Source organism: Oryx dammah, unplaced genomic scaffold, assembly GCF_014754425.2.
Source record: "Oryx dammah isolate SB20612 unplaced genomic scaffold, SCBI_Odam_1.1 HiC_scaffold_23, whole genome shotgun sequence".
Taxonomy (NCBI): domain Eukaryota; kingdom Metazoa; phylum Chordata; class Mammalia; order Artiodactyla; family Bovidae; genus Oryx; species Oryx dammah.
The window spans coordinates 97427992-97451381 of record NW_024070207.1 but is presented as its reverse complement, the minus strand read 5'-3'; the positions used below and the strand labels follow the sequence as shown (position 1 = coordinate 97451381).

The window sequence follows — 23390 nt, the reverse complement described above, 5'->3', positions numbered from 1 at the left end:
GTTCATTTTTCTCCCTCTGGTACTAGGAACCTCTACCTGGAATGTAAGCTGTCGAGAATTCTACAGTGCCAGTGAGAAGGGAAGCCAGGGCTAAGGACAGGGTAAGGGAAACATTTTTTCTTGATTGGTTGCTATAAGCTTTATGTAGTTTCCAGAGTGCTAATAAAGTTGATTCTGCCAGATTTTGGCAGTTTTTTTTTTTTTTTTTTTTTGCTGATTTTGTGGAAGAACATGGAGTTACCTATTTTCATTGACACGACTCTATGCTTATTTTAAAACATAGTTTATGAGTATATTCAAACTATCATTTCCACAAATGCAAAAGGACTGATTATTGAAAATGTAGCCAACAGTATGGTGACGATGGAAATGATGCAAACAAAGAATCAGAACCGTTAGCATTTTGTGGTGCTCTCTGCTTACAAAATTCTGATAGTGTATGTTGGTGGTCGGGGCAGTACACTTGTGAGTTAGGAACAATTGGACCAGAAAGAACGTTAAAACTCTAAGCAGTCCATTAGTGGAAGAGATTCTGTAGATTGCTGTTTTAGTGTGTGTGTAAAGATGAGGGACTAAGAAACTGGACATCAATAGGAGATGTTAAGTGATGATATTCATCAAATTCTAACGTTTGCAGAGGGAACCTGAAATAAGGGTAATTGATAAGGAAGGTCATAGATGGTGAGGTTCCAAGCTTCTCACTTCTGTCATCAGCCATCATTGTCTCATCTGTTTAATATATTAGGGTTCTCTGAAGAAAATATTTCCAACTTTGTTTCCCTTGTTAAAAACTTACAGAAATTACAATATAGCCTGATAGGACTGCATGATGACGATGACTAATTATAAAACTTTCAGCCAAAAGATTGTCTGTGAGATGGGGTGGAATTAGGGTTATACCAAATTAGAAGATTAGAAGGTTAGGCCAGTCTAATTCCCAGGGACAAAGCTATAGGCACCATTGCTTTCTAATCCCATTAGTGTCTGTCACAAGGTAGGTACTTTGTTAAGTATCCATCATCTGAGTTACTAAGAAAATAAGGTTAGATAAGCCTGTGGGACCAAATTATAGCACGTTTTGATCTAAAAAAAAAGAAGTAGATAAAATAAAATTACTTAGAACAAAATGTCGTCATACAAAGTTTAAGGAAATGGCATGTGATAAGAATCACAAGACAAAGACAAACAAGAGACCAGCCAGAAAGGTACTAAGGTTTTGGTCGATATATAGTATTAGAAAGGCCTCATTTTAGGTGGCAACCCACTCCAGTATTCTTGCCTAGGAAATCCTATGGACAGAGGAGTCTGGCGGGCTACAGTCCATGGGGTTGCAAGAATCGGAGAGCGACTAAACCACAACCACATACTTGTCGAAGGGAGGTAAAGGGATTAAACAGAATTCTGCCCCTCAAAGAGCTTTAGGTATGTTGAAAAGGCTTAGAATGAGTAGGTGATTTCAAGGAGGGCCAGGAGGTAGAAGAGCAGCTCTGGAATTTATAGCCTGAACTTTTTGGAAATACTTTGAAAAAGGAAGAGAGACAAGTCCATATGGCTACAGCCAAGTGTGAAATTTTAAAAACTGATCTGTTATGATTGATGTGAGAATAGTGTTCCCTTTAAGGAGAGGGTAGGGTAAGAGGGAGCCTTCTGGGGGTACTAGAAATATCTTGATCTAGGTTTTAGGTTTCACGGATGTGTTAAGATGTATGTTATAAAATTTTTAGAAACTGATGTTTTTAAAAGTACCTAAACTTACACTTATAAAATATACATTTTAGGCTTACAATTTATACTTAAAATTTTTCCTTGGATATAAGTAAATTATTTTAATTTTGTATACCATAAAGATCAAGTCATATTTACATTTGCTTAGTTAATGACACGTCACATCAGCTTCTCATCTTTGAGGTAACTATACTTAGGGAGATGTCCTGTGGTCATATACGTTTCCATCCTTTGCTTTCCTTTCTCAGTGTTTCATGTCAAATGCAAGCCATTCTGCTAAGGAGAAAATACAGGTCTTTTGTATCTGTAGACAACACTGTTCCCAGTAGTCGACAAACTCCACTATAGCAGGGAACTGAGTCTACCCCTTTGGAGCAAGTGTTCCCATTTTGTATCATTCCAGCATCATTCACAGCATCATTCTTTCTTAGGCTTCGAACACCCTGAAGTTTTCAGCAGGTAATTTTTGATTACTGAGCAGTGTTCCCTAAATTCCTAAGGAAAAAAGAAGTGTAATAATTTTACCATGTTAAAAAGATCACAGTAAGAGCTTATGCAGCATGTTTATCACCTCACCATAATCTAATTATTAACAAATAGCAGAAAAAATCTTTTCAGTTTAAAAATAGCTTTATTTAGCATACCCAAAACAGAAACATAAGAAAAACCTTACCTGGAATGAACATAAAATAGTTAAATACCATAATTTAATGTAAACCAGCTGTTTAAAAATGTGAAATATTATCAAAGACATGCTATTTACACAGAACCAAGGTAAAGCTCCCTCCACAGTTATTCTATCAGATCATCAATCTTGAAGTCATCATTAACAGTGAATCAAACAAAGCATCTGTATTTGTACTGGTCAATAGGAAAAAGAGAAATCATTTAATTTAAACAGATACAATTCATTGTGACATTCAAAGCAGGGAGGCAGAAAAGTGCCAGTTCTAGGATTCCAGACACAATCACTGCAGGTGGAGGTCTGGAAACCAATCCACTAAAAGACCAGGTAGCCCACTCTTTCATGTAAATATACACTGGTTGATTCAATGTAGTTACTTCTTAAGAAAGGTACTAAATAGATCTGTAAAAATAAACATTTATTAAAAATGATCAAAGGTGAATGTAATATCAGTCAGGTAAGAAAGGCTAAAGCATAAAAATAGACACTATTCCAGACAAGCCCCTTTAATTATAACAAATGTTAAGAAACTCAGTGTACAAAACCAGATAGGGTAGCAAAAGGGTTTCTAAAAAGGTCAAACCCAAACCAAGATCAAACAAAACTAACCTAATAGACTGTTTCTTAAAGAAAGTATTCTGTTTATCTTAGACATTTGCTTAGCCTGTCATTATCATCTGAATGTGGCCATGAGACCTGTGGCTGATGTCAGCACTGTGGAATAGTGTGTTCTCTGACAGCGGTCTAAAAAGCTATAGCCATTGATCAGTGTAAGCATTTGGCTTTTGCTTCAAGGATGAACATTCATTCTTATACTTAAATTCAGGTATCTCTAAGAGGCAGCGTTAAATTCACTATCAGGAGTTTAAAATGTAAAATTAAATGGCAAGTATGCATAGTTAGTAATAGAACATCCTGTTCCTTTGTCTAATCCTGTAAATTTCAAACTTTTGGTCTCCAGACCCCTTTATGTTCTTAACATTTGTTGGGGATCTGGACACCGAAGAGCTTTTGTTTATGAAATTTATAGCTACCAATATTTGCCATGTTAGAAAGTAAAAGTGAAAAAAAATTTAAGTACTTATTGATTTAAAAATATAAAAGTCACCAAATTAAAAAGTCCATTACATGCTGAACATAAATAACATTTTAAAGAAAATAGCTATATTTTCTAAAACAAAAGCATGGGAAGATGACTAACATTTTTAACAACTTTTTGAGAGAGAAAGTGAAAAGACAACATGTTGGTGTTATTATGAAAATAGTGTTGGTCTCACAGACCCCTCTCAAATTTGAATGTTCTCAAGGACTCCCAGGGGGGCTCATTGGCCATTTGTTGAGAACTGCTAGTTTAATCTACCTGATATTAATGACAAAAGAAAAAGTCCACACAAAAGGAGCCTTAATTTTTCTCTAAACCAAAATACATTTCTGGCTCAAACACTCCCATTCTCAGCTTTAAGTAGAAGCCAGAGATTACCATGTACTCAGGGCCAAATTCAAAACAATGCTGTCATTTCTGCTGAGGCCAGGTTCAAGATTTATTAATTTTTAGTCCATGAAAGCCGTAAAACCTGTTATCTAAACACAGTCAGCAGTAGTTCCCTTTCCAGCATTTGCTTACTCCTGTTTGTGCTGAGCATACAGTTGTCATTAAGTAGGCCCAGCATTGGTATAGACCAGAGAATGACAGGTGTTGAACTAAGAGCTCACACACTCAAATTAGGAACCTGTGAGCCACTAACGGAGCAGCCTGCTCTATTTCTCACTCTGTGAAAACTCAGATACATTTTAGGGAAACAGAAGATTCTTCCCCCATGAGAGCAAGGAGAACAATGCTGTGACCTTACACCTAGAGTGCTCTTCACGTCTTACAAATGACTTTCACACATACCATCTTATTGCATCCTTTTAAAGCCCCAGGATAAAGGCAGGGCGAATGATACTATCGCCATTTCAGAGGTAAGTAAGGAGCTTGAGGGTCAGATATGGGTCTTTCCCAAAGTAGCCTGGCAAGGGTATGGCAGAATGAGATCTGAATTCAGGTCATCTGACTCCTAGTTCAAGGTCCTCCCGAGCAGTCCTCCTCCTTTGGGTTTAGGGGAGTCTGCATGGGGATGGATATGGAGGCCACAGGACATGACACTTCCAAAACCTGCTTGCCTTCTGCCTGATCAACCACTTTATCCAACACTAAGGAGTCGTGGGAGTGGCACAGAAATCTGACCGACAGAATGCATTTTCCATCAGTGCATGTATAACTGTTGGGTGTTTTCTTCTTTCCTAGCCAGTTTATGTTGGCAGTTCATTCACAGCCTCTTCCCCCTGCTCCAAGGATTTTCAATAAAAATTCTGCAGGTAAAAAAAACTGAAAATACAAAATGAAATAGCAACTGTGAGATATGTTTGCAGCTATAACTAGATTTATTGTGCGCCTGGCACAACACAGACTTTGCAGTCTTCCTCCGCCAACTGGAGAATAATGCAGAAATCACAGTTATTAATTTCAGGGAAAATTGCTTGGTAATCATGTTGAGACAAAGGCTTCACTCTATACAAAAACATTAAGAAAATAATTCCCAGGGTTTTAACTAAATTCTTACTTGCTAGAAGATTCTGGGGTGGTAGGAGGGCAACTAGAGTAAAAGGCAATGTATCATGGAGAAAGAAAGTGTTGCCAATAAGCCAAGGAGAAATCTGCATCTGTTCTGTCATCGATTCGAGTATCTACTTGAGAAATGATTCTTTTGCCAGGAAATCCACTCCACCCAGATGTTAATACAAATAGCATGCGACATTCAAAGACACTAAGCAAACACTATTTAATTTTTGGGGGGAGGCAGTCAATTACAGCACCAAAATCCCTCCTGTGAAAGCAGCCAAAAGCCATGAAGGACCAATGATTTTCTTGCTGTCCACTAGGAACAAGGTATCAATTATTATGCCTGCCTTCTCTCTCTGTCACCCTCTGAGATGTTCCTCAAGTCACGACTGACTATATGCATTTTTTCCCTTTTAAGGAAGTTGAAGAAGGTTAACAAAAACCTGTAAAAATTTAAAAGCACGCTAAGTTCATCTTCTTTTCAAAATTCAACAGCACATTGCTGTTACACAAAGTGTTGGTGCCTTCCCCCCAACCTCCAATTTTGGTGAGTAATGTTCTCTTTACAGGTGATTTAGATAGATGTTAATGACTTTTGAAGACAGGTGCCCATATACTGGGCTGATGTACACACACGTATATGTTCATGTACATATATATACATAAACATACATGCGCACACACCGATGTATGTCTCCTAGGAAGACCTCCACTAGTATTCTTCCCTCTTCACATGTTTCCATTAGCAAAAATGAGCATGGATAAAGAGTTTAGAGTGGGAAACAGAACTAATGAAAATCAAATTGGAGAATATGAAGTGGTACGCTGTCAGAGTCCAATAAGTCAGATGCACATGTATGTAGTGGTAAAGTGCTAGAAAGTTCTCTCATTAGTATTTTAAAAATGATTATAGTAAAAAGAAGTTTGCAGTTTCATTTGATAGTGGTGACCACAGGCACCATGGCAATGGCACTGGCTGAGCTGGAGTGGATGATGTCCTCATACTCCGGAGGCGGATCGAGATGAGGTTCTGTTTCACTCCTCCGCAGGTTCATCTGGCCAGTGGCTTCCTCGTAGGTTGGTGGGGGATCGCAGTTGGACAGGCGAGTGGAGACAGAATCTGAGCGCCCAACCACGTATTCCAGGAAGCCTGGGGACAACCCATTGTTATCAAACACTTCATCTGGTGGGGGAGGTGTAGTGATGATATTGAGATGTTGAGGAAAAGGAATATGACCTTCCGTCACTGTCTGTCGGCGAGTCTTGTTTCTTAGGAAGCATCTCCAGATTAGGAAAATGACAAGGAGGATAATGAAGAGGCCAAAGATTAATGGAAAGGTAAGATAAAACTGAAACCAGTCACTTCCTCTGTTGCTCTCTCCTTGTTGTGCTTTTGTGTACGTGTTCCAAAACTCCTTCTGAAAATAAAAGAGGAGATTAACTGTAAATCAACATGATCCAAAGATCGGAAATAGCAAATGAATGCATATCTGGGTTTTATTAATATGATGAAAAGAAAACCCCAAACCAGATTTGTTGGTTCCAGTGACCTGCGGCCTGTATTTTCCCTGACAAGAAACTACAGATCATGGTGCTCCCTCTGGACCCTCCCCTAAAATGGGGAGTCAGAACCCAAGGTCTTCAAGACTTGGTGTTTTTTGTATTTTCAGTTATGATATATTGGAAGGGAAAAAAGCATAAAGCATTTTCCCTTTTCCAAATATACCACCTAATCTCTCCTCTAATATAGAAGGTAAATACCATTTTCCATGTCCAATTATGAGATGAGGGACCCTGTCATCATTGTGCTATTTCAGGCTGTTGGAGGCTCTTGGTACTCAGATTGAATGCCTTGTTTTCCAATAGCTCTGTTTGGGATTCTCTCCTACCAGGTATTCCCCTCCTCAGCCCCTGAGTACACAGATTTAATGCATCTAAACATTCAATAAGTAGTGGTGATGATAATGAATTTTTGTACATCATGGGCTTCCCAGGTAGCTCAGATGGTAAAGAATCCACCTGCAATGCAGGAGACACAGGAGACGTGGGTTCGATCCCTGGGTTGGGAAGATCCCCTGGAGAAGAGGATGGCTACCCACTCTAGTATTCTTGCCTGGGAAATCTCATGGACAGAGGAGCCTGGCAGGCTACAGTCCATGGGGTCGCAAAGAGTCAGACACGACTGAGCGATTAACCGTTCACTTGTGTATCATAAGTCTCTGCTTCACATTGGAGTAATCTATATCCCAAATCTTGGTACAAACACCACCCCCAGTGCTTAAACTTAGCCAATAATGTTTGCTTTTTTTCCCTCACAATATTTGTTTGCAGGCTACTGATAGTATTTAAATACCTAGCAGAAGGTAAGACTGTGGGCACTAAAACTGTTTGTTTCATAGCACTATCTTTTATTAGTCATAAAGGCTTTTAAAGTACTATATGGGTCTAAGAATGACCCACAGTGTTCCACCCCTAAACTGGGTCGTCTTATAAGGTACATTATTATTCCAACAGTCTGTGATTCTAAGATAAAAGTTTGATATGCTGTAAGAAATACGGTATGACTTAGTAAAGGCTGGGTGCAGGTGAAAGTATGCCAGGTGCAGCATTAAAACAAGCCAAGAGTAGAGACACTGTAATCCCAAAGTCTATAGCATTTATTTTAGGACAGTACCCCAAACTGGAAGTTAAATTTTTATTAGTGAAACAGTCAGTTAATAATCCAGGTTGAAAACTCATGAAGCTTTTTGTAAACAATAAAAGTCTATGCTATATTTGTATAACTGTTACTTTTAGTATTGCCAACTTTATTACAGAAAATATAGATTATACAAAAGTTTACTAATGCAGAAATATATGAAAAGGAAAAACCAATCATCTGTAATTACATTGCAAAGATATAATCACTATTAACATTTTTGGTTTACAACTACTCTCTTCCAACTCTCAGTTGAATCCTTACACAAATGTACATTTTTTAGAGATTTGGAGTCAAACTGTACTAAATCTCAATAAACTTTTTATTAATCTACTTTGTAGGTAACTTTCTTAATCTATAGAGATGAGGATTTCTCCTCTCTGTGCCATCTCTCAGATCACCATCTCCCTCCATTTAATCTTAACCACAAAACACAAATAATATGTGATTTCAAATAATTATATAATGTTAATCTTAGAATAAATGGAATAGACAAATGACTTTTTAATCTTGTCCAGTCACTTTTGGATAATCAATAATGCACATGAAAATGGTTCTGTTTCTTTTTTCATGCTTGGCTGGTGTAAATCAATTTATGTGGTTTCCTTGGCACACTTGGGAAAAAGCAGCAAAGTTGTGTGGTTTTTTTCTTCCCTTTGGGAGAAAAAACTTTAACCCTTGAAAATAAAAGTGTGATTCTGTTTTAAAGACAAAGCTTAGACAAGAATAGAATCATCACAGCAGCTTTTTACTTTACCAATAGCAACACAATTCACAAGCTGCACCTAATAATGAAGGCATACTTATCATCCCCACTTGCAGATGAGGAAATGGAGACTCAGAGATGTTACCTTATAATAAAACCAAGGTCAGTTAACACAAAAATGTTGGAGCTGGCATTTGAATGCAACAGGCCTGGTGTCAGAGCAAAGCAAAAAGCAGTCTGTCCTGATGCATAAGGTATGTCAAATTTAGACAGTTTCCTAGAAAATTCAATCTTTCTCATCATGCTAAATGTGTAGTTTGAAAGCAAGTAACATTCACTGATCTGAATAAAAAGGTACTGCCAGATTTATTTCTTTGGAAACTAGACTGACTTTGTCCTTGAGGCAAGAGAATCAGGGAAATACTTAAAATCAAGTAAAATAACTGTCATTCAAATAGACAAACCAGGTTTATGTATCTCTAAGCTATTTAGATTGTTCTTTATGTTACTGGAAACAGCCAGAAGATATTCAGAGAGCAAATAAATGATTTCAAGACTCAGTAAAACAGTGCTTTAGAGGCGATGGAAGTTTATTTGAGAAAGAAAATTTTAATGAATGAAAGGGATTCAGTAATTTTAGATAACGCTAAAATTACATAGATAATGAATCTCAAGGGATCAGAGGGGTCTGGCTAATCATTCAGACATGGATGAACCCTTGCATCCCTGGGATAAATCCTATTTGATAGTGGTGTGTGATCCTTTTAATGTACTGTTGGGTTCAGTTTACCAGTATTTTGTTGAGGATTTTTGTGTCTATGTATGTTTATTAGTGATAATGGCCTGTAATTTTCTGCTTTTGTGGTATCTTTATCTGGTTTGGGTAACCGGGTGATGGTGGTATCATGGAATGAGTTTGGGAGTGTTCCTTCCTCTGCAATTTTGTGGAAGGGTTTCAGAAGGATAGGTGTTAACTCTTCTCTAAATGTTTGATAGAATTCACCTGTGAAACCATCTGGTCCTGTACTTTTTTGGTTGGGAGGTGTTTTTTTTTTTTTTTTATAACATGTACTTACATACTTATTAATAATGAGAGATATTTTTCTTCATGTTTTGAAATACTGATGTTAGGTTTCAGACCCCATGACCTTCCGCCAGCACCCTAGTGAGGATAGGCTCCCATGGTAAGCAGACCTAGGGACTGCAAGTCTATGCCTTAGCATTTGTTGGGAGTTTTTAAATTACAGTTTCAATACTTGTGACAGGTCTGTTCATATTTTATATTTCTTCTTAGTTGAATCTTGGGACACTGTACCTTTCTAAGAATTTGTCCATTTTATATAGCTGCCTTATAATCCTCGGTATTTCTGTGGTTTCTAAGTTCTCCTTTTCATTCCTAATGTTAGGTTTGTGCCCTCTTTTTTCTTGATGAGTCTGGCTAAAGGGTTATGAATTATTATCTTTTCAAGGAAGCAGTTTTTAGTTTCACTAATCTTTTCTATTGTTTTCTATTTTATTTGTGCTTTAATCTTTATGATTTCTTTCCTTCTACTAACTTTGGGGTTGTTTGTTCTTTCTCTAGCTGCTGTAAGTGTAAGGTTAGATTATTTGAGCTTTATTTCTTGTTCCCTGAGGTAAGATTGTATTGCTGTAAACATCCCTGCTTTTGCTACATCCCATACGTTTTGGATTGTCATGCCTTTGTTTACCTAGAGACAAATGAATTATTTTTTTTTCTTCAGTGATCCATTGGTTGTTATTTGTTGCTTTTCCCTTGTTGCTTTTTATATTTTCTCTAGTTTTTGACAATTATTTCAGAGGCAAGAGCCCCAAAAGATAGATGTTTCATTACAGTAGGTAAGTATATGAAAGATTCTACCAAACCAAATTGGTCGCTATTTTACTATAAAATGTCTGCTTTTCTGATTTGAATTTTCTCAATACCATTTTTAAGTGGAATTTGAATGACTCAAGGCCTGAAGGACCGTATTCCTAAATTCAAAGAGTAAAGCCAAGAATATTTTTCCAGTCTTTGAGTAATCAGCTCAGAACCTACCTATGTGGTAAAGTTTGGAAGCGGGTGATGTGCCCAGTGAGTTTGTATTGCTGAGGGCCCGGCAGCATTTATTTATTTATTTATTTATTTAAGGTTTTTAAAATAACATTTATTTCTTAAAAGTTAACACGTACATAATAGGAAACCAAAAAGCACAAGAAGCAAAAAACTAAGTCATTTATAATCACAAGCAGTTTACCGTTTGACATGTCCTTCTAGGTCTCATTTGTGTATTTTCACAACTAAGCATTCATTTTTATGTAATTAAGACCGTACAGTTATGTATCATGCTGTTTCACACATCATGAATATTTACCATTTTAAAGTCCCAAAGCTATGAGTATTTTGATAACCAAGAATACACTACACCAACTCAATCTGGAAGAAAAAAATGTAATCTTGCCTTTCTTGGCAACAAAAATTTCAAAGACAAAAATGGCAACAGGCCTCTAGATAAACATATTGGCAGAGCTATGATTAAAATACTACATTCCCTTAATGTTCAATTAAAATGAGACATAAAGCAACAGAGTACACAAAGTATAATAGTTCTAAGAGGATTCATCATCTGATCTAAACTATTAAGGTATTAGCAAGGAGGTATGTTTCTGCTGAATTATTAAACAATGCATTCCTATAGTACAGCCAGGAGATGCACACACATCAATGGTTATCATCAAAATATAAACGTGAACACATCCACATACAGCCCTCCCTCTATACTTCCTTCCTCCCCTCAGCTGCCAACCTAAATGAGCAAGTCCTGATGTACATTTCTCAGAGAAGGTATCATTCCAGGTCCAAGATGCTGCCTTTTTAAAAAAATCAATTCTAACACAACAAAGATATTTACAAATTGGTTAGTTCACTGGTTCTACTTTGTATCATACCTCATCACCTCAGGACATCTAAGAAGCCTACATGCTGCAAAGTAATGACGCTTGTCCACAATAAACACAGGCACTTCACAAAAATGCACATACAGGCCTGTAGTTAAAACCTAAAACTGTCTTCCAGATAACGGGAGATATTAGCCAAGAGCCCTTCCCCTCACCCTTCCTCTTACTCCTCCAGCATTTCAGCGACTAAGTACCAGACTACATCTAGTTCCAAAGGTGGATTAACATAGATAGTCCCAGAAGACACAGCCCTTCCTAAAAACCAACAAAAGGGCATTCATTAAGGGGTTATTTTACTACCTCTACTTTTAATATACTTCGGGCATTAGGACTTGCTTGTTCTTTTAATACACAGCAATATTAACTAAAATGCACAAACAGAACGGGTAGACAATCTGAACTTGTCTATAAAGACTGATGGGCACAGAGCCCTTCTCTCTCTGTACTTCCTTCCCTGTCCCCCTCCCCCGCCACCCAGTAAGCGACAGCTTACTCTCCAAGACAACCCCACTCCCCAAATAAAACCATTCCTATTAATTAACAGAAAAAGAAAAACAAACTTAAAAGGTGTTTAACTCTCTACTTTCAAAATAGGTTGTGTACTTTTACACATCTAAAAGGCTAGATGTTTCAAATAAGGATTTAAGTTTGTCCACTATACATACGCACAGTAGCACTGAATACACTGCGTACAATGGCTATAGTCTCAAAGTATCATCTCAACAGGAACACTCTAGCCAAGGACCCTTCCCCTTCTCTATCAACCCAGTGGACAAGTCTAATAAGCATCTATAATGCTTAGAGGGGATTTTAACAATTTCACTTCTGCCAGTTGCTTTCAGAAATCTTGCCTATGAATTTTAACATCAAGCATACACAATGTATTTATTGGTTATTTTTGTCATACTGTCCCTTAGGTACACTATATACACAACTAAGTAAACCAAAACGCAGACACATACACGACAATGGTTAACCATCCTAACATAAACATACTGGTATAACCCCCCTTGTACTTTCTCCCTGAACTAGCACAAATAATGTAATACGTACTCCGGCAGCATTTATACTCAGCACTCATATTCTCCCTTTTACTGAACAAGCATGACAGGGAAGGAAAGACCACCAGAGAGAAGGGACAGAAGCCACAATCTTAACTCCAAAAGCTGCCTTGTTGAGAACAAGTCAGAATATTCCAGCAAGAGGTCACTGAACACTGTTAAGATTCTTTATCTAGATGGATGTTCTAGGGTAAAAAAAAAAAAAAAAAACCCTGTAAAAGTTACTTTGTGTTCTTTCTTTCATCAAAAGAGTAGGACTATGTAGATCTAACTTCTGAGAAAACAGACTACTTGTAAATTATGAAGTATGATATAAAAGGTAAGGCATTCTCTTGAAAATTGCCACTAGAGTGTATACAATTTGCTGAGAAGCAATATTTATGATAAGTGTGATGTCAACTTATTTTACTGTAAGTTGTAAATGATATGGCTGGGGGATGAAGAATATGGTACAGTTTTTCTTTTATTTTCAATTGGAGGATAATGACAGTATTGTGATGGTTTCTGCCAGATCAACATGAATCAGCCACAGATATACATATGTCCCCTCCCTTTTAAACCTCACAACCCCACTAGGTTGTCACAGAGCACTGGCTTTGGGTGCCGTGCATCATAGAGCAAATCCCCACTGGCTGTTTTCCATATGGTAATGTATATGTTTCAGTACTACTCTTAAGTCATCCCACCCTCTCCTTCCCCGCTGTGTCTACAAGTCTGTTCTCTAGGTCTGTGTCTCCTTTGCTTCCCTGCAAACAGGATCATCAGTACCATCTTTCTAGATTCCATATAGATGCAATATGATATAATATTTGTCCTCTCTTTTTGACTTAACTTCACCCACCTCATTAGAACTGACTCAAATGTGTTCAGAAGTTACAGTTCTATCTTTTAAAAAATAATTGTGGGGATTATTATTTTGCTAGGTAGCATATAGCTTACATAAAGTAAAAAACTCTGTAATTTAGGTATAATGGTAATGGTTGTAAAACAGTAAAGGTTCAGATTCAGGATACTTGAGGTGGGAACTGATAGCCGTCCCAGTATAAGAGGCAACAGGAGAACTCTCAAGTCCCAAAATATCCCTTGTAAGCAGCATTAAAAACTGACTGGTATTTTAGGGTTGCAGTTGAATATACCAATGTAGGGAGGCCCCGGAGAAGGCGATGGCACCCCACTCCAGTACTCTTGCTGGAAAATCCCAGAGACGGAGGAGCCTGGTGGGCTGCAGTCCATGGGGTCGCACAGAGTCGGACATGACTGAAGCGACTTAGAAGCAGCAGGAAGGCCCAGACTGCACTTCCTTCTGTGGACACATCAGATCTATGCAGGGAACAACTGTTTTCTGGAAAAAAACTATAAAACTAGCAGAGCAACTTCTACTCATCAGGTGAACCAGGAAAAAACCCTACACTGAGCTGGGAAGGAAAGGCTGGGACACAACCTCCCCATGGACCCCACCCGTCGTGTGAGGACCTATCATGGGGACGGATCTCAGAAACATGAGCTGTTCTCCTTGAGGAGTAAAGGATTTGAGCTCACATGGGGGCACCCTGACTGTATTTAGCAGGATGGGAGCAGACTCAGAAGCACCCAGACTTCCTGTGAGAGAGACTCATTTGCTGATCTTAAAGCATCAGTCAGCCTGAGGCACAGGCCTCTGAGATAACAGACATCTTTTAGGCCTAATACAATGCTCTGGGGGTGGAGGACGGCAAGGGCCACCTTGGCATCCTGGAAAGGGGCTTGTACCTTTGTGTGCAGCCCCAATTTCTGAGGGTTCTCTCTGGGTGTCTGGCTCTGGTAGGGCTTGTGCAGACAGGTCACCCAGGACAGAGCAAGAAGCAGCACTGAGGTGCCAAGTCCTTCTGGGAAAGAGGCTTTATGTTACAGCTCTGTGGCCTAAGGGCCAGACTTCTACGGAAACATACAGCTAAGGCCCCCTATAGTCCTCTCCAGAGCACCAGCACCTCCCAGAGGGGAGCTTGTACATGTGTCTGCTGCCCCCTAATCACCTGGCTGTGATGGCTAGCGGGTCCTATGTTTGTGGACCTCTCGATAGTGGAACAGATGTAATAGTTCCTGGCTGGCTACCACTCTCAGGCACAGCACAGACACAGATAGAAACACAGCCCAATTTTTGTGTGAAAAATCCTTCTTTGCTTGTCATAGAGCTTCAGGCTGAGGAGCAAGATTCCTGTTTGGTGCTTATATATAGGAATTTCTGAGGGCTCTCTGTGGATGAAGGCCAGTGGATGGTGCCTTTGCACTCTCCCACCACACTGCTCCAGGCTGCTGGTATCTCCTAGAAAGGTCCTTGTACCCTCCATCTGGCACCCTGACTTTGTAGGCTGCTGCCTAGGACACAAGTCTACACAACTGGGCCCTGGTAGTCAGACTTGCCCTTGTGGTGCCACAGGACTATAGAGTAGGTTCACACATTTTAAAAGCTGCTGTTTGAGGTCTGGCTTCTCATCAGCCTGAATGTAGGTGCTGATAGTGATCCTCTTCTTTGTGAAATGTCTTGGCACACCCCCAAGGACTGGGAGCCAATAGAAATAAAATGGGCTGCTTGAACAATCACAAAGGTTTGACAGGCAACCAAGAGCTAGGACAGGGTTGAATGACAAGGTTCTTCTTTTGTAGACTACTACTTCAAGACTGGGAAAGGTGGTGGTTTCATCTACTAAATAGAAACCAGCACAGAGAGTCAAGGAAAATGAAGAGAGAAATGATGAAACATCAGGAAAAAACCTTGAACGAAACAGTGGTAAGTGACTTATCTGATGAAGAATTAAAAACAATGAACATAAAGGTGCTATTGAACACAGGAATGGAATGGGCACACACAGTGATAACCTCAAATGGAAGTTACAGAGCTGAAGAATACACTAGAGGAGTTCAGCAGCAGACTAGATGAAGCAGAAAAGGTCAATGCATTTGAAGACAGGTGAGTGAAACTCAGCCAGTGAGAGCAGTGAAAAGAAAAAAAAAAAACGAAGATAGCTTAAAAGACTTTGGGAACAACATTGAACTGACTTAAGATTTGCATTTTAGGGAGGTGCCAGGAGGAAGAGAGAGCGAAAAGCATGGAAAGATACTTTAAAGAAAGAATGGGGAAGGAAACAGACATCCAGATTGGGTTCATCTTGTTTGGAACTCTCCAGGTTTCCCAAAGAGACACACACCAAGACAGATTATAATTTAAAAGATTAAAGTTAAGGAGAGACTTTTAAAAGCAGCAAAATAAAAACAATATGTAACATACATAAGACCAGCAGTAGATTTTTCAGCAGAAATGTTGAAGGCCAGGACGGAGTGGCATGATATATTCAAAGTGCTGAAAGGAAAAAAACATCCAACCAAGAACACACTTCCCATCTAAATAGTTATTCAAAGTTGGGAAGAGAGTTTTTTGGACAAACAAAAGGTAAAGGAGTTCATTACCAGCCTTATAAGAAATGTTACAGAATTTTCTTCAAGCTGAAAAAAAGGGTACTAATTACATCTCAGTGGTAAAGGTAAATAATGTAATAAAATGTAATAAAAAGATACATAATGTAGTAAAATGGTAGATTAATCATTTATAAAGCCAGTCGGTAAAGTGTCTGCTTATAATGTGGGAGACCTTGGTTCAATCCCTCAGTCGGGAAGATCTCCTGGAGAAGGAAATGGCAACACACTCCAATACTCTTGCCTGGAAAATTCCATGGACGGAAGAGCCTGGTAGGCTACAGTCCACGGGGTCGCAGAGTCAGACATGACTGAGCAACTTCAATGTCAATGTCAATGAATGTTAAAAAACAAAAGTAGTAGTAAAAATAACTAACTACAATCCCATTACTGTTGACCCTTGAACAACACAGGGGTTAGGTGTACCAACCCTCTACCCACTTGAAAATTCCCATAAAACAGTTCCACATCTGTAGATTCAACCAAGCATACATTGTACAGTCCTATAGTACAAATTTAGTGAAGAAAAATCCATGTATAAGTGAGCCTGCTCAGTTCAAAGCCATGTTGTTCAAGGGTTAACTGTATGTAAGGGATATACAAGATACAAAGATGTAAAATGTGATATGAAAAGCATAATGGAGTGGGGAGGAGTAAGAATGTAGAACTTCAGAATGTGTTCAGATTTACAACAACTGAAGTTGATAACTTGTATGTGTAAGCCTCATGGTAGCCATAAAGCAAAAACCTATAGTAGACACTTAAGATAAAGTGTACTATTAAAGAAAATCATCAAATCACAAAGGAAAGGAACAACAGAGGAATGACCAGAGGAACTGCAAAGCAGTAAGAAAACATTTAACCAACAAAACAGCAATAAATACATACTTATACTTCATTGTTGCAAGACATGATCGACTTGGGGATTTTTGCAGAAGCCAGTTGGCCAGTGATTTGTTATGTAAATGAATAGTGAACATCTGCATTTGAGTAAAACACTTTTTTTTTTGTACTTGTGCATGCATTACTAAAGCATCCTAATATTTCATTAGAGGCAGTATAGCTGGCACTCTGTGCAAGAGGACAGAGCATCTATTTCAAATATACTGTTTCACTGCTCTTTTCCCTGGAAGGACATTCTGTACTTTCTGGTGGCATTTTTCTTTAGTCCTGTGGGTATTATTTCACCTAGAGTGTGTTCTTTTACCTGGAGTTGACAAGGTGGATCTTGTGGAAATGAGAAATTTCTCGATGTGTCAGTTTTGAAAATGTTATGGTAATACACTTGTGTTTGTAACATATACAAGGTTGGAACAAAGACTTAACAGAGCAAAATGTGAATGACAACTATAAGTTGTATAATAAACCCCTGATCAGTGTTAGGCTTTAACAATTTTATACATTAATGCTAATTGTATCACTTTCTAAAAGCATATTAATATGTGTGTTTGTTCAAAATTCTCCAAGCCAGGCTTTAGCAACACACGAACCATGAACTTCCAGATGTTCAAGCTGGTTTTAGAAAAGGCAGAGGAACCAGAGATCAAATTGCCAACATCTGCTGGATCATCAAAAAAGAGAGTTCCAGAAAAACATCTATTTCTGCTTTATTGACTATGCCAAAGCCTTTGACTCTGTGGATCACAATAAACTGTGGAAAATTCTGAAAGAGATGGGAATACCAGACCACCTGACCTGCCTCCTGAGAAATGTGTATGCAGGTCAGGAAGCAACAGTTAGAACTGGACATGGAACAACAGACTGGTTCCAAATAGGAAAAGGAGTACATCAAGGCTGCATATTGTCACCCTGCTTATTGAACTTATATGCAGAGTACATCATGAGAAACACTGGGCTGGAAGAAGCATAAGCTGGAATCAAGATTGCCAGGAAAAATATCAATAACCTCAGATATGCAGATGACACCACCCTTATGGCAGAAAGTGAAGAGGAACTAAAAAGCCTCTTGATGAAAGTGAAAGAGGAGAGTGAAAAAGTCGGCTTAAGGCTCAACATTCAGAAAATGAAGATCATGGCATCCGGTCCCATCACTTCATGTGAAATAGATGGGGAAACAGTGTCAGACTTTATTTTTGGGGGCTCCAAAATCACTGCAGATGGTGATTGCAACCATGAAATTAAAAGATGCTTATTCCTTGGAAGGAAAGTTATGACCAACCTAGATAGCATATTCAAAAGCAGAGATATTACTTTGCTGACTAAGGTCCATCTAGTCAAGGCTATGGTTTTTCCTGTGGTCATGTATGGATGTGAGAGTTGGGACTGTGAAGAAAGCTGAACACCGAAGAATTGATGCTTTTGAACTGTGGAGTTGGAGAAGACTCTTGAGAGTCCCTTGGACTGCAAGGAGAGCCAACCAGTCCATTCTAAAGGAGATCAGCCCTGGGTGTTCTTTGGAAGGACTGATGCTAAAGCTGAAACTCCAGTACTTTGGCCACCTCGTGTGAAGAGCTGACTCAATGGAAAAGACTCTGATGCTGGGAGGGATTGGGGGCAGGAGGAAAAGGGGACAACAGAGGATGAGATGGCTGGATGGCATCACTGACTCAATGGACGTGAGTTTGAGTGAACTCCGGGAATTGGTGATGGACAGGGATGCCTGGTGTGCTGCGATTCATGGGGTCGCAAAGAGTCGGACACGACTGAGCGACTGAACTTAACTGAACTGAATAGTGAGTACCTCACTAGTGTTGGGTTCATGAATATTTACAAGTGTTATATACTCTTGTTCGATTGACCCCTTTCTCTGGAAAATTCAGAAATATGCAGAGATTAAACAACATATGAACAACCAATGTGTCAATGAAGAGATCAAAGAGAAAGAAAATTCCCAAGACAGATAAAATGGAAATAAAACATACCAAAACTTATGGGATGAAGCAAAAGCAGTTCTAAAGGGAGGTTCATCACAATAAATTCCTATATCAGAAAATAAAAATTAGAAAAAAACTAATTTTATACCTCAGAGAACTAGAAAAAGAAGGAAAAACTAAGGCCAAAGTTAGTAGAAGAAAGGAAATAACAGAGTGGAAATACATGAAATAGGAACTAAAAAGGCAAAGAAAAATCAGTGAAATTAAGAGCTGGTTCTTTACAAAGATAAACACAGTTGACAAGCCTTTAGACACTCCTGAGAAAAAAGGAGGACTGAAATAAAAATCAGAAAATAGGGAGATATTACAGCTGATACCACAGAAACTGTAAGAGGCTACAATGAACAATCACATGCCAACAAGTTTGACAAGTTAATATAAATTACTAGAAATGTACAAACACCAAGACTGAATCATGACTAGAAAATATGAACAGTTACTAGTGAGGAGATTATTAAAAACAAACCTCCCAATGAAAGACAAGGACCAGACCGTTTCATTGGTAAAATGTACAAAACATTCAAAGAATTATTGATACTGATCCTTCTCAAATATTTCCCCCCAAAAAAGAGGAGGAACACTGCTTACTTGAGGTCTGTTGAGCTGCTGTGTGCTTTCACATACTGCCTCAGTTGTATATTGTGTTCAAGATCTTATCCCAAAGTTTCATGGCTGTGATAATAACTCAGCAATATACTTAGAGCAGTGTGCTCAAGGGCGAGGTGAGTAGACCTTTAATTATAGAGCCTTTAATTGACTAAATTGACTATGAATGTATGTGAGGGTACTCCATACCTCAAGGCCAATAAGAGCTTATGAAGGGAGACTGGACCACCAGGCTGTTGTCACTGCCCAAGGGGAGGCTCTGGGTTAAAGGCAGGATAAAAGGATTCCTATAGGTAAGGAAGATAAGAGACCTCCTCTTGTGACAATCACATTGGTGGGTCATGCCTGGACTGAGAGACTTAACCCAGAACAGAGAGAGAGCCTTGTGACAGGAAACTGGTGGCTACAATGAAAGGGAAAATACAAGAGGCCTACAGTCTGTCACTGCCTCACTTGCAACTGTTGCGTTCTTTGCCCCCTGACCTGATAAGGTCCCATGGGTACAGTACCTGCCATGATGTTGCTATACAATGGACAAATATAAATATCCTGTCTTGAACATCAGGTGCCAGCACCTCCTAACAACTTTAAGGAGGTGTACTAGTGCCTCCCACCATGAAGCCTGCACAAGCCCCAGGACTAAACTCACACACGAGGGGACAGATAACAGGAAGAAAATGAGCTGCAATCTTGCAGCCAGCAGAAAGGAGACCCCCAAAAGAGAAAGTTAGAAAAACTGAGAGATGGCAAATATGTTCCAGGCGAAGGAACAAGATACAAACCCACAAGAAAACCAAAATGAAGTGGAGACTGGCAACTTACCTAACAAGGATAATGATAGTGAAGATGTTCCATGATTTTGGGAAAGAATGGAGGCACAGATCAAGAAAGATACAAGAGACATTTAACAGTTAAAGAACAAACAAATGAATTAGTGATACAATCACTGGAATGAAAAAGACACTAGAAGGACCCACTAGCAGAACAATTGAGGCAGAACAACGACTAGTTGGCTGAAAGAATAGTGGAAATCACTGTTGAAGAACAAAATACAGACAAAAGAATGAAAATAAATGAGGACAGTCTCAGAGACCTCTGCTGCTGCTGCTAAGTTGCTTCAGTCATGTCCGACTCTGTGCAACCCCATAGACGGCAGCCCACCAGACTCCCGTGTCCCTGAGATTCTCCAGGCAAGAACACTGGAGTGGGTTGCCATTTCCTTCTCCAATGCAGGAAAGTGAAAAATGAAAGTGAAGTCGCTCAGTCGTGTCCGACTCTTAGTGACCCCATGGACTGCAGCCACCAGGCTCCTCTGTCCATGGGATTTTCCAGGCAAGAGTACTGGAGTGGGGTGCCATCGCCTTCTCCAGAGACCTCTGGGACAACATTAAATGCACCAACATTCTCACTCTAGGGGGTCCCAGAAGGAGAAGAGAGAAAGAAAGGCCCTGAGTAAATATTTGAAGTGATAATAGCCAAAAACTCCCCTAACATGAGAAAGGAAACAAAATCCAGTAAATACAGAGTCCCAGGTAAGATAAACTTATGGAGGAACGTGCTGAGACACATACTAATCAAACTGAAAAAAATTATAAAGACAAAGAAAAAATATTAACACATAATAAAGGGAAAAGCAATAAATAACATACCAGAGAACTCCCATAAGGTTATTAACTGCTTTTTCAGCAGATGTTCTGCAGGCCAGAAGTGAAAAGCATGATATAAATATAAAGTGATGAAAGCCAAGAAATAACAGTGAAGAATAGTCTGCCCAGCAAAGCTCTTGTTCAGATTTGTCAGAAAAATCAAAAGGTTTACAGACAAGCAGAAGTAATGGAATCCAGCACCATGAGACCATATTTACATCAAAGCCTAAAGGAACTTCTCTGGGGCAGGGGAAAAAAAAGACCACAACCAGAAACAAGAAAATGACCAATGGGAAAGCTCACCAGTCAAAGCAAATAAACGGTACATGTAAGAAATAATCTGTACACAAATATATCAAAACCAGCAATCGTGAGGAGAGTACAAGTGCAAGATACTGGGAATGAAATGGAAATTGAGATAACGGAAACTAAAACAACATTGCACATACAGAGAATGCAGTATCAAAACCTCATGGGGAAAAATCCTCACAGGAACTGCAAACCAAAAATCCACAACAGGTACACAGACATAGAAAAAGGAATCCACACACAACACTAAAGTTATTCATCAAATCACAAGAGAAGATAACAAAAGGAGAAGGGAAGAGAAAAGGACTTGTAAAAATGAACCAAAACAATTTAAAAATGACAATAGGAACATACATATTAATAATTATCTTAAATGTCAACTGATTCAATACTTCAACCAGAAGGCACAGACTGGCTGGCGGGCTGCAAAAACAACACCTGCATATATGCTATCTACAACAGACTGATGAATGATACGAGAAGGCAAAAAGATATGACACTGGAAGATAGGCCCCCAAGGTCAGTGGGTGTCCAATTTCCTACTGGAGAAGACTGAAGAAATAGATCCAGAAAGAAAAGAAGAGGCTGCGCCAAAGTGGAGACGTTGCCCAGTTGTGGATGTGTCGGGTGGTGAACGTCAAGTCTGATGCTGTAAAGAACAATATTGTACAGGAACCTGCAATGTTAGTTCCATGAAGAAAGGCAAATTGGAAGTGGTCAAACAGGAGATGGCAAGAGTGAACATCGACATTTTAGGAATCACTGAAAAAAATGAACTGGAATAGATGATTTATATTTAGATGACCATTGCATCTACTACTGTGGGCAAGAATCTGTTGCAAGAAATGGAGTAGCCCTCACAGTCAACAAAAGAGTCCGAAATGCAGTACTTGGGTGCAATCTCAAAAATGACTGAATGATCTCTGTTTCCAAGGCAAACCATTCAATATCACAGTAATCCAAGTCTATGCCCCGACCAGTAATGCTGAAGAGTGAAAGTCACTCAGTCATGTCCAACTCTTTGCAACCCCATGGACTTCTCCATGGAATTCTCTAGGCCAGAATACTGGAGTGAGTAGCTGTTCCCTTCTCCAGGGGATCTTCCCAACCCAGGTATCAAAGCCAGGCCTCCTGCATTGCAGTCGGATTCTTTATCAGCTGAGCCACCAGGGAAGCCCTGATGAATGCTGAAGTTTAATGGTTCGATGAAGACCTACAAGGCCTTCTAGAACCAACACCAAAAGAAAAGCAGATGTCCTTTTCATTGTAGGGGACTGGAATGAAAAAGTAGGAGGTCAAGAGATAACCTGGAGTAATAGACAAGTTTGACCTTGGGGTAAAAAATGAAGCAGGGCAAGGTCTAACAAGAGTTTTGCTAAGAGAACACTTAGTCACAGAAAACTCCATCTTCCAGTAATATAAAGACGACTCTACACATGGACATCACCAGATGGTCAATACCAAAATCAGATTGATTATATTCTTGGTAGCCGAAGATGCAGAACCTCTATACAGTCAGGAAAAAGAAGACCAGGATCTGAATGTGGCTCAGATCCTGAACTCCTTATTGCAAAATTCAGACTTACTTTGAAGAAAGTAGGGAAAACCACTAGACCATTCAGGTATGACCTAAATCAAATCCCTTATTATTATACAGTGGAAGTGACAAATAGATTCAAGGGATTAGATCTGATAGACAGTGTACCTAAAGAACTATGCATGGAGGTTCATAACATTGTATAGGAGGTGGTGACCAAAACCATTCCAAAGAAAAACAAAGGCAGAAGGCAAAGGAGTTGTCTGAGGAGGTCTTACAGATAGCTGAGAAAAAAACAGAAGCAAAAGGCAAAGGAGGAAAGGGAAACATATACCCAAGTGAATGGAGAGTTCCAGAGAATAGCAAGGAGAGATAAGAAAGCCTTCCTCAGTGATCAATGCAAAGAAATAGAGGAAAACAACAGAATGGGAAAGACTAGAGCTCTCTTCAAGAAAATCAGAAATACCAAGGGAATGTTTCATGCAAAGATGGGCACAATAAAGGACAGAAATGGTA

At 39.1% G+C, this 23390-nt stretch overlaps 1 protein-coding gene across 2 annotated transcripts in view; it reads right to left on the bottom strand.

Moving 5' to 3' along the window:
- Positions 1-2342: 2342 nt before the first annotated feature.
- PRRG1 (proline rich and Gla domain 1) overlaps positions 2343-23390 on the bottom strand; it is a 166949-nt gene continuing 145901 nt past the window's right edge. For both annotated transcript variants that reach the window (XM_040266324.1, XM_040266326.1), the window contains exon 4: positions 2343-6430. In XM_040266324.1, coding sequence (XP_040122258.1) covers positions 5945-6430 — 486 coding nt within the window. In that variant the 3' untranslated portion in view covers positions 2343-5944. The remainder of the gene's footprint in view (positions 6431-23390) is intronic.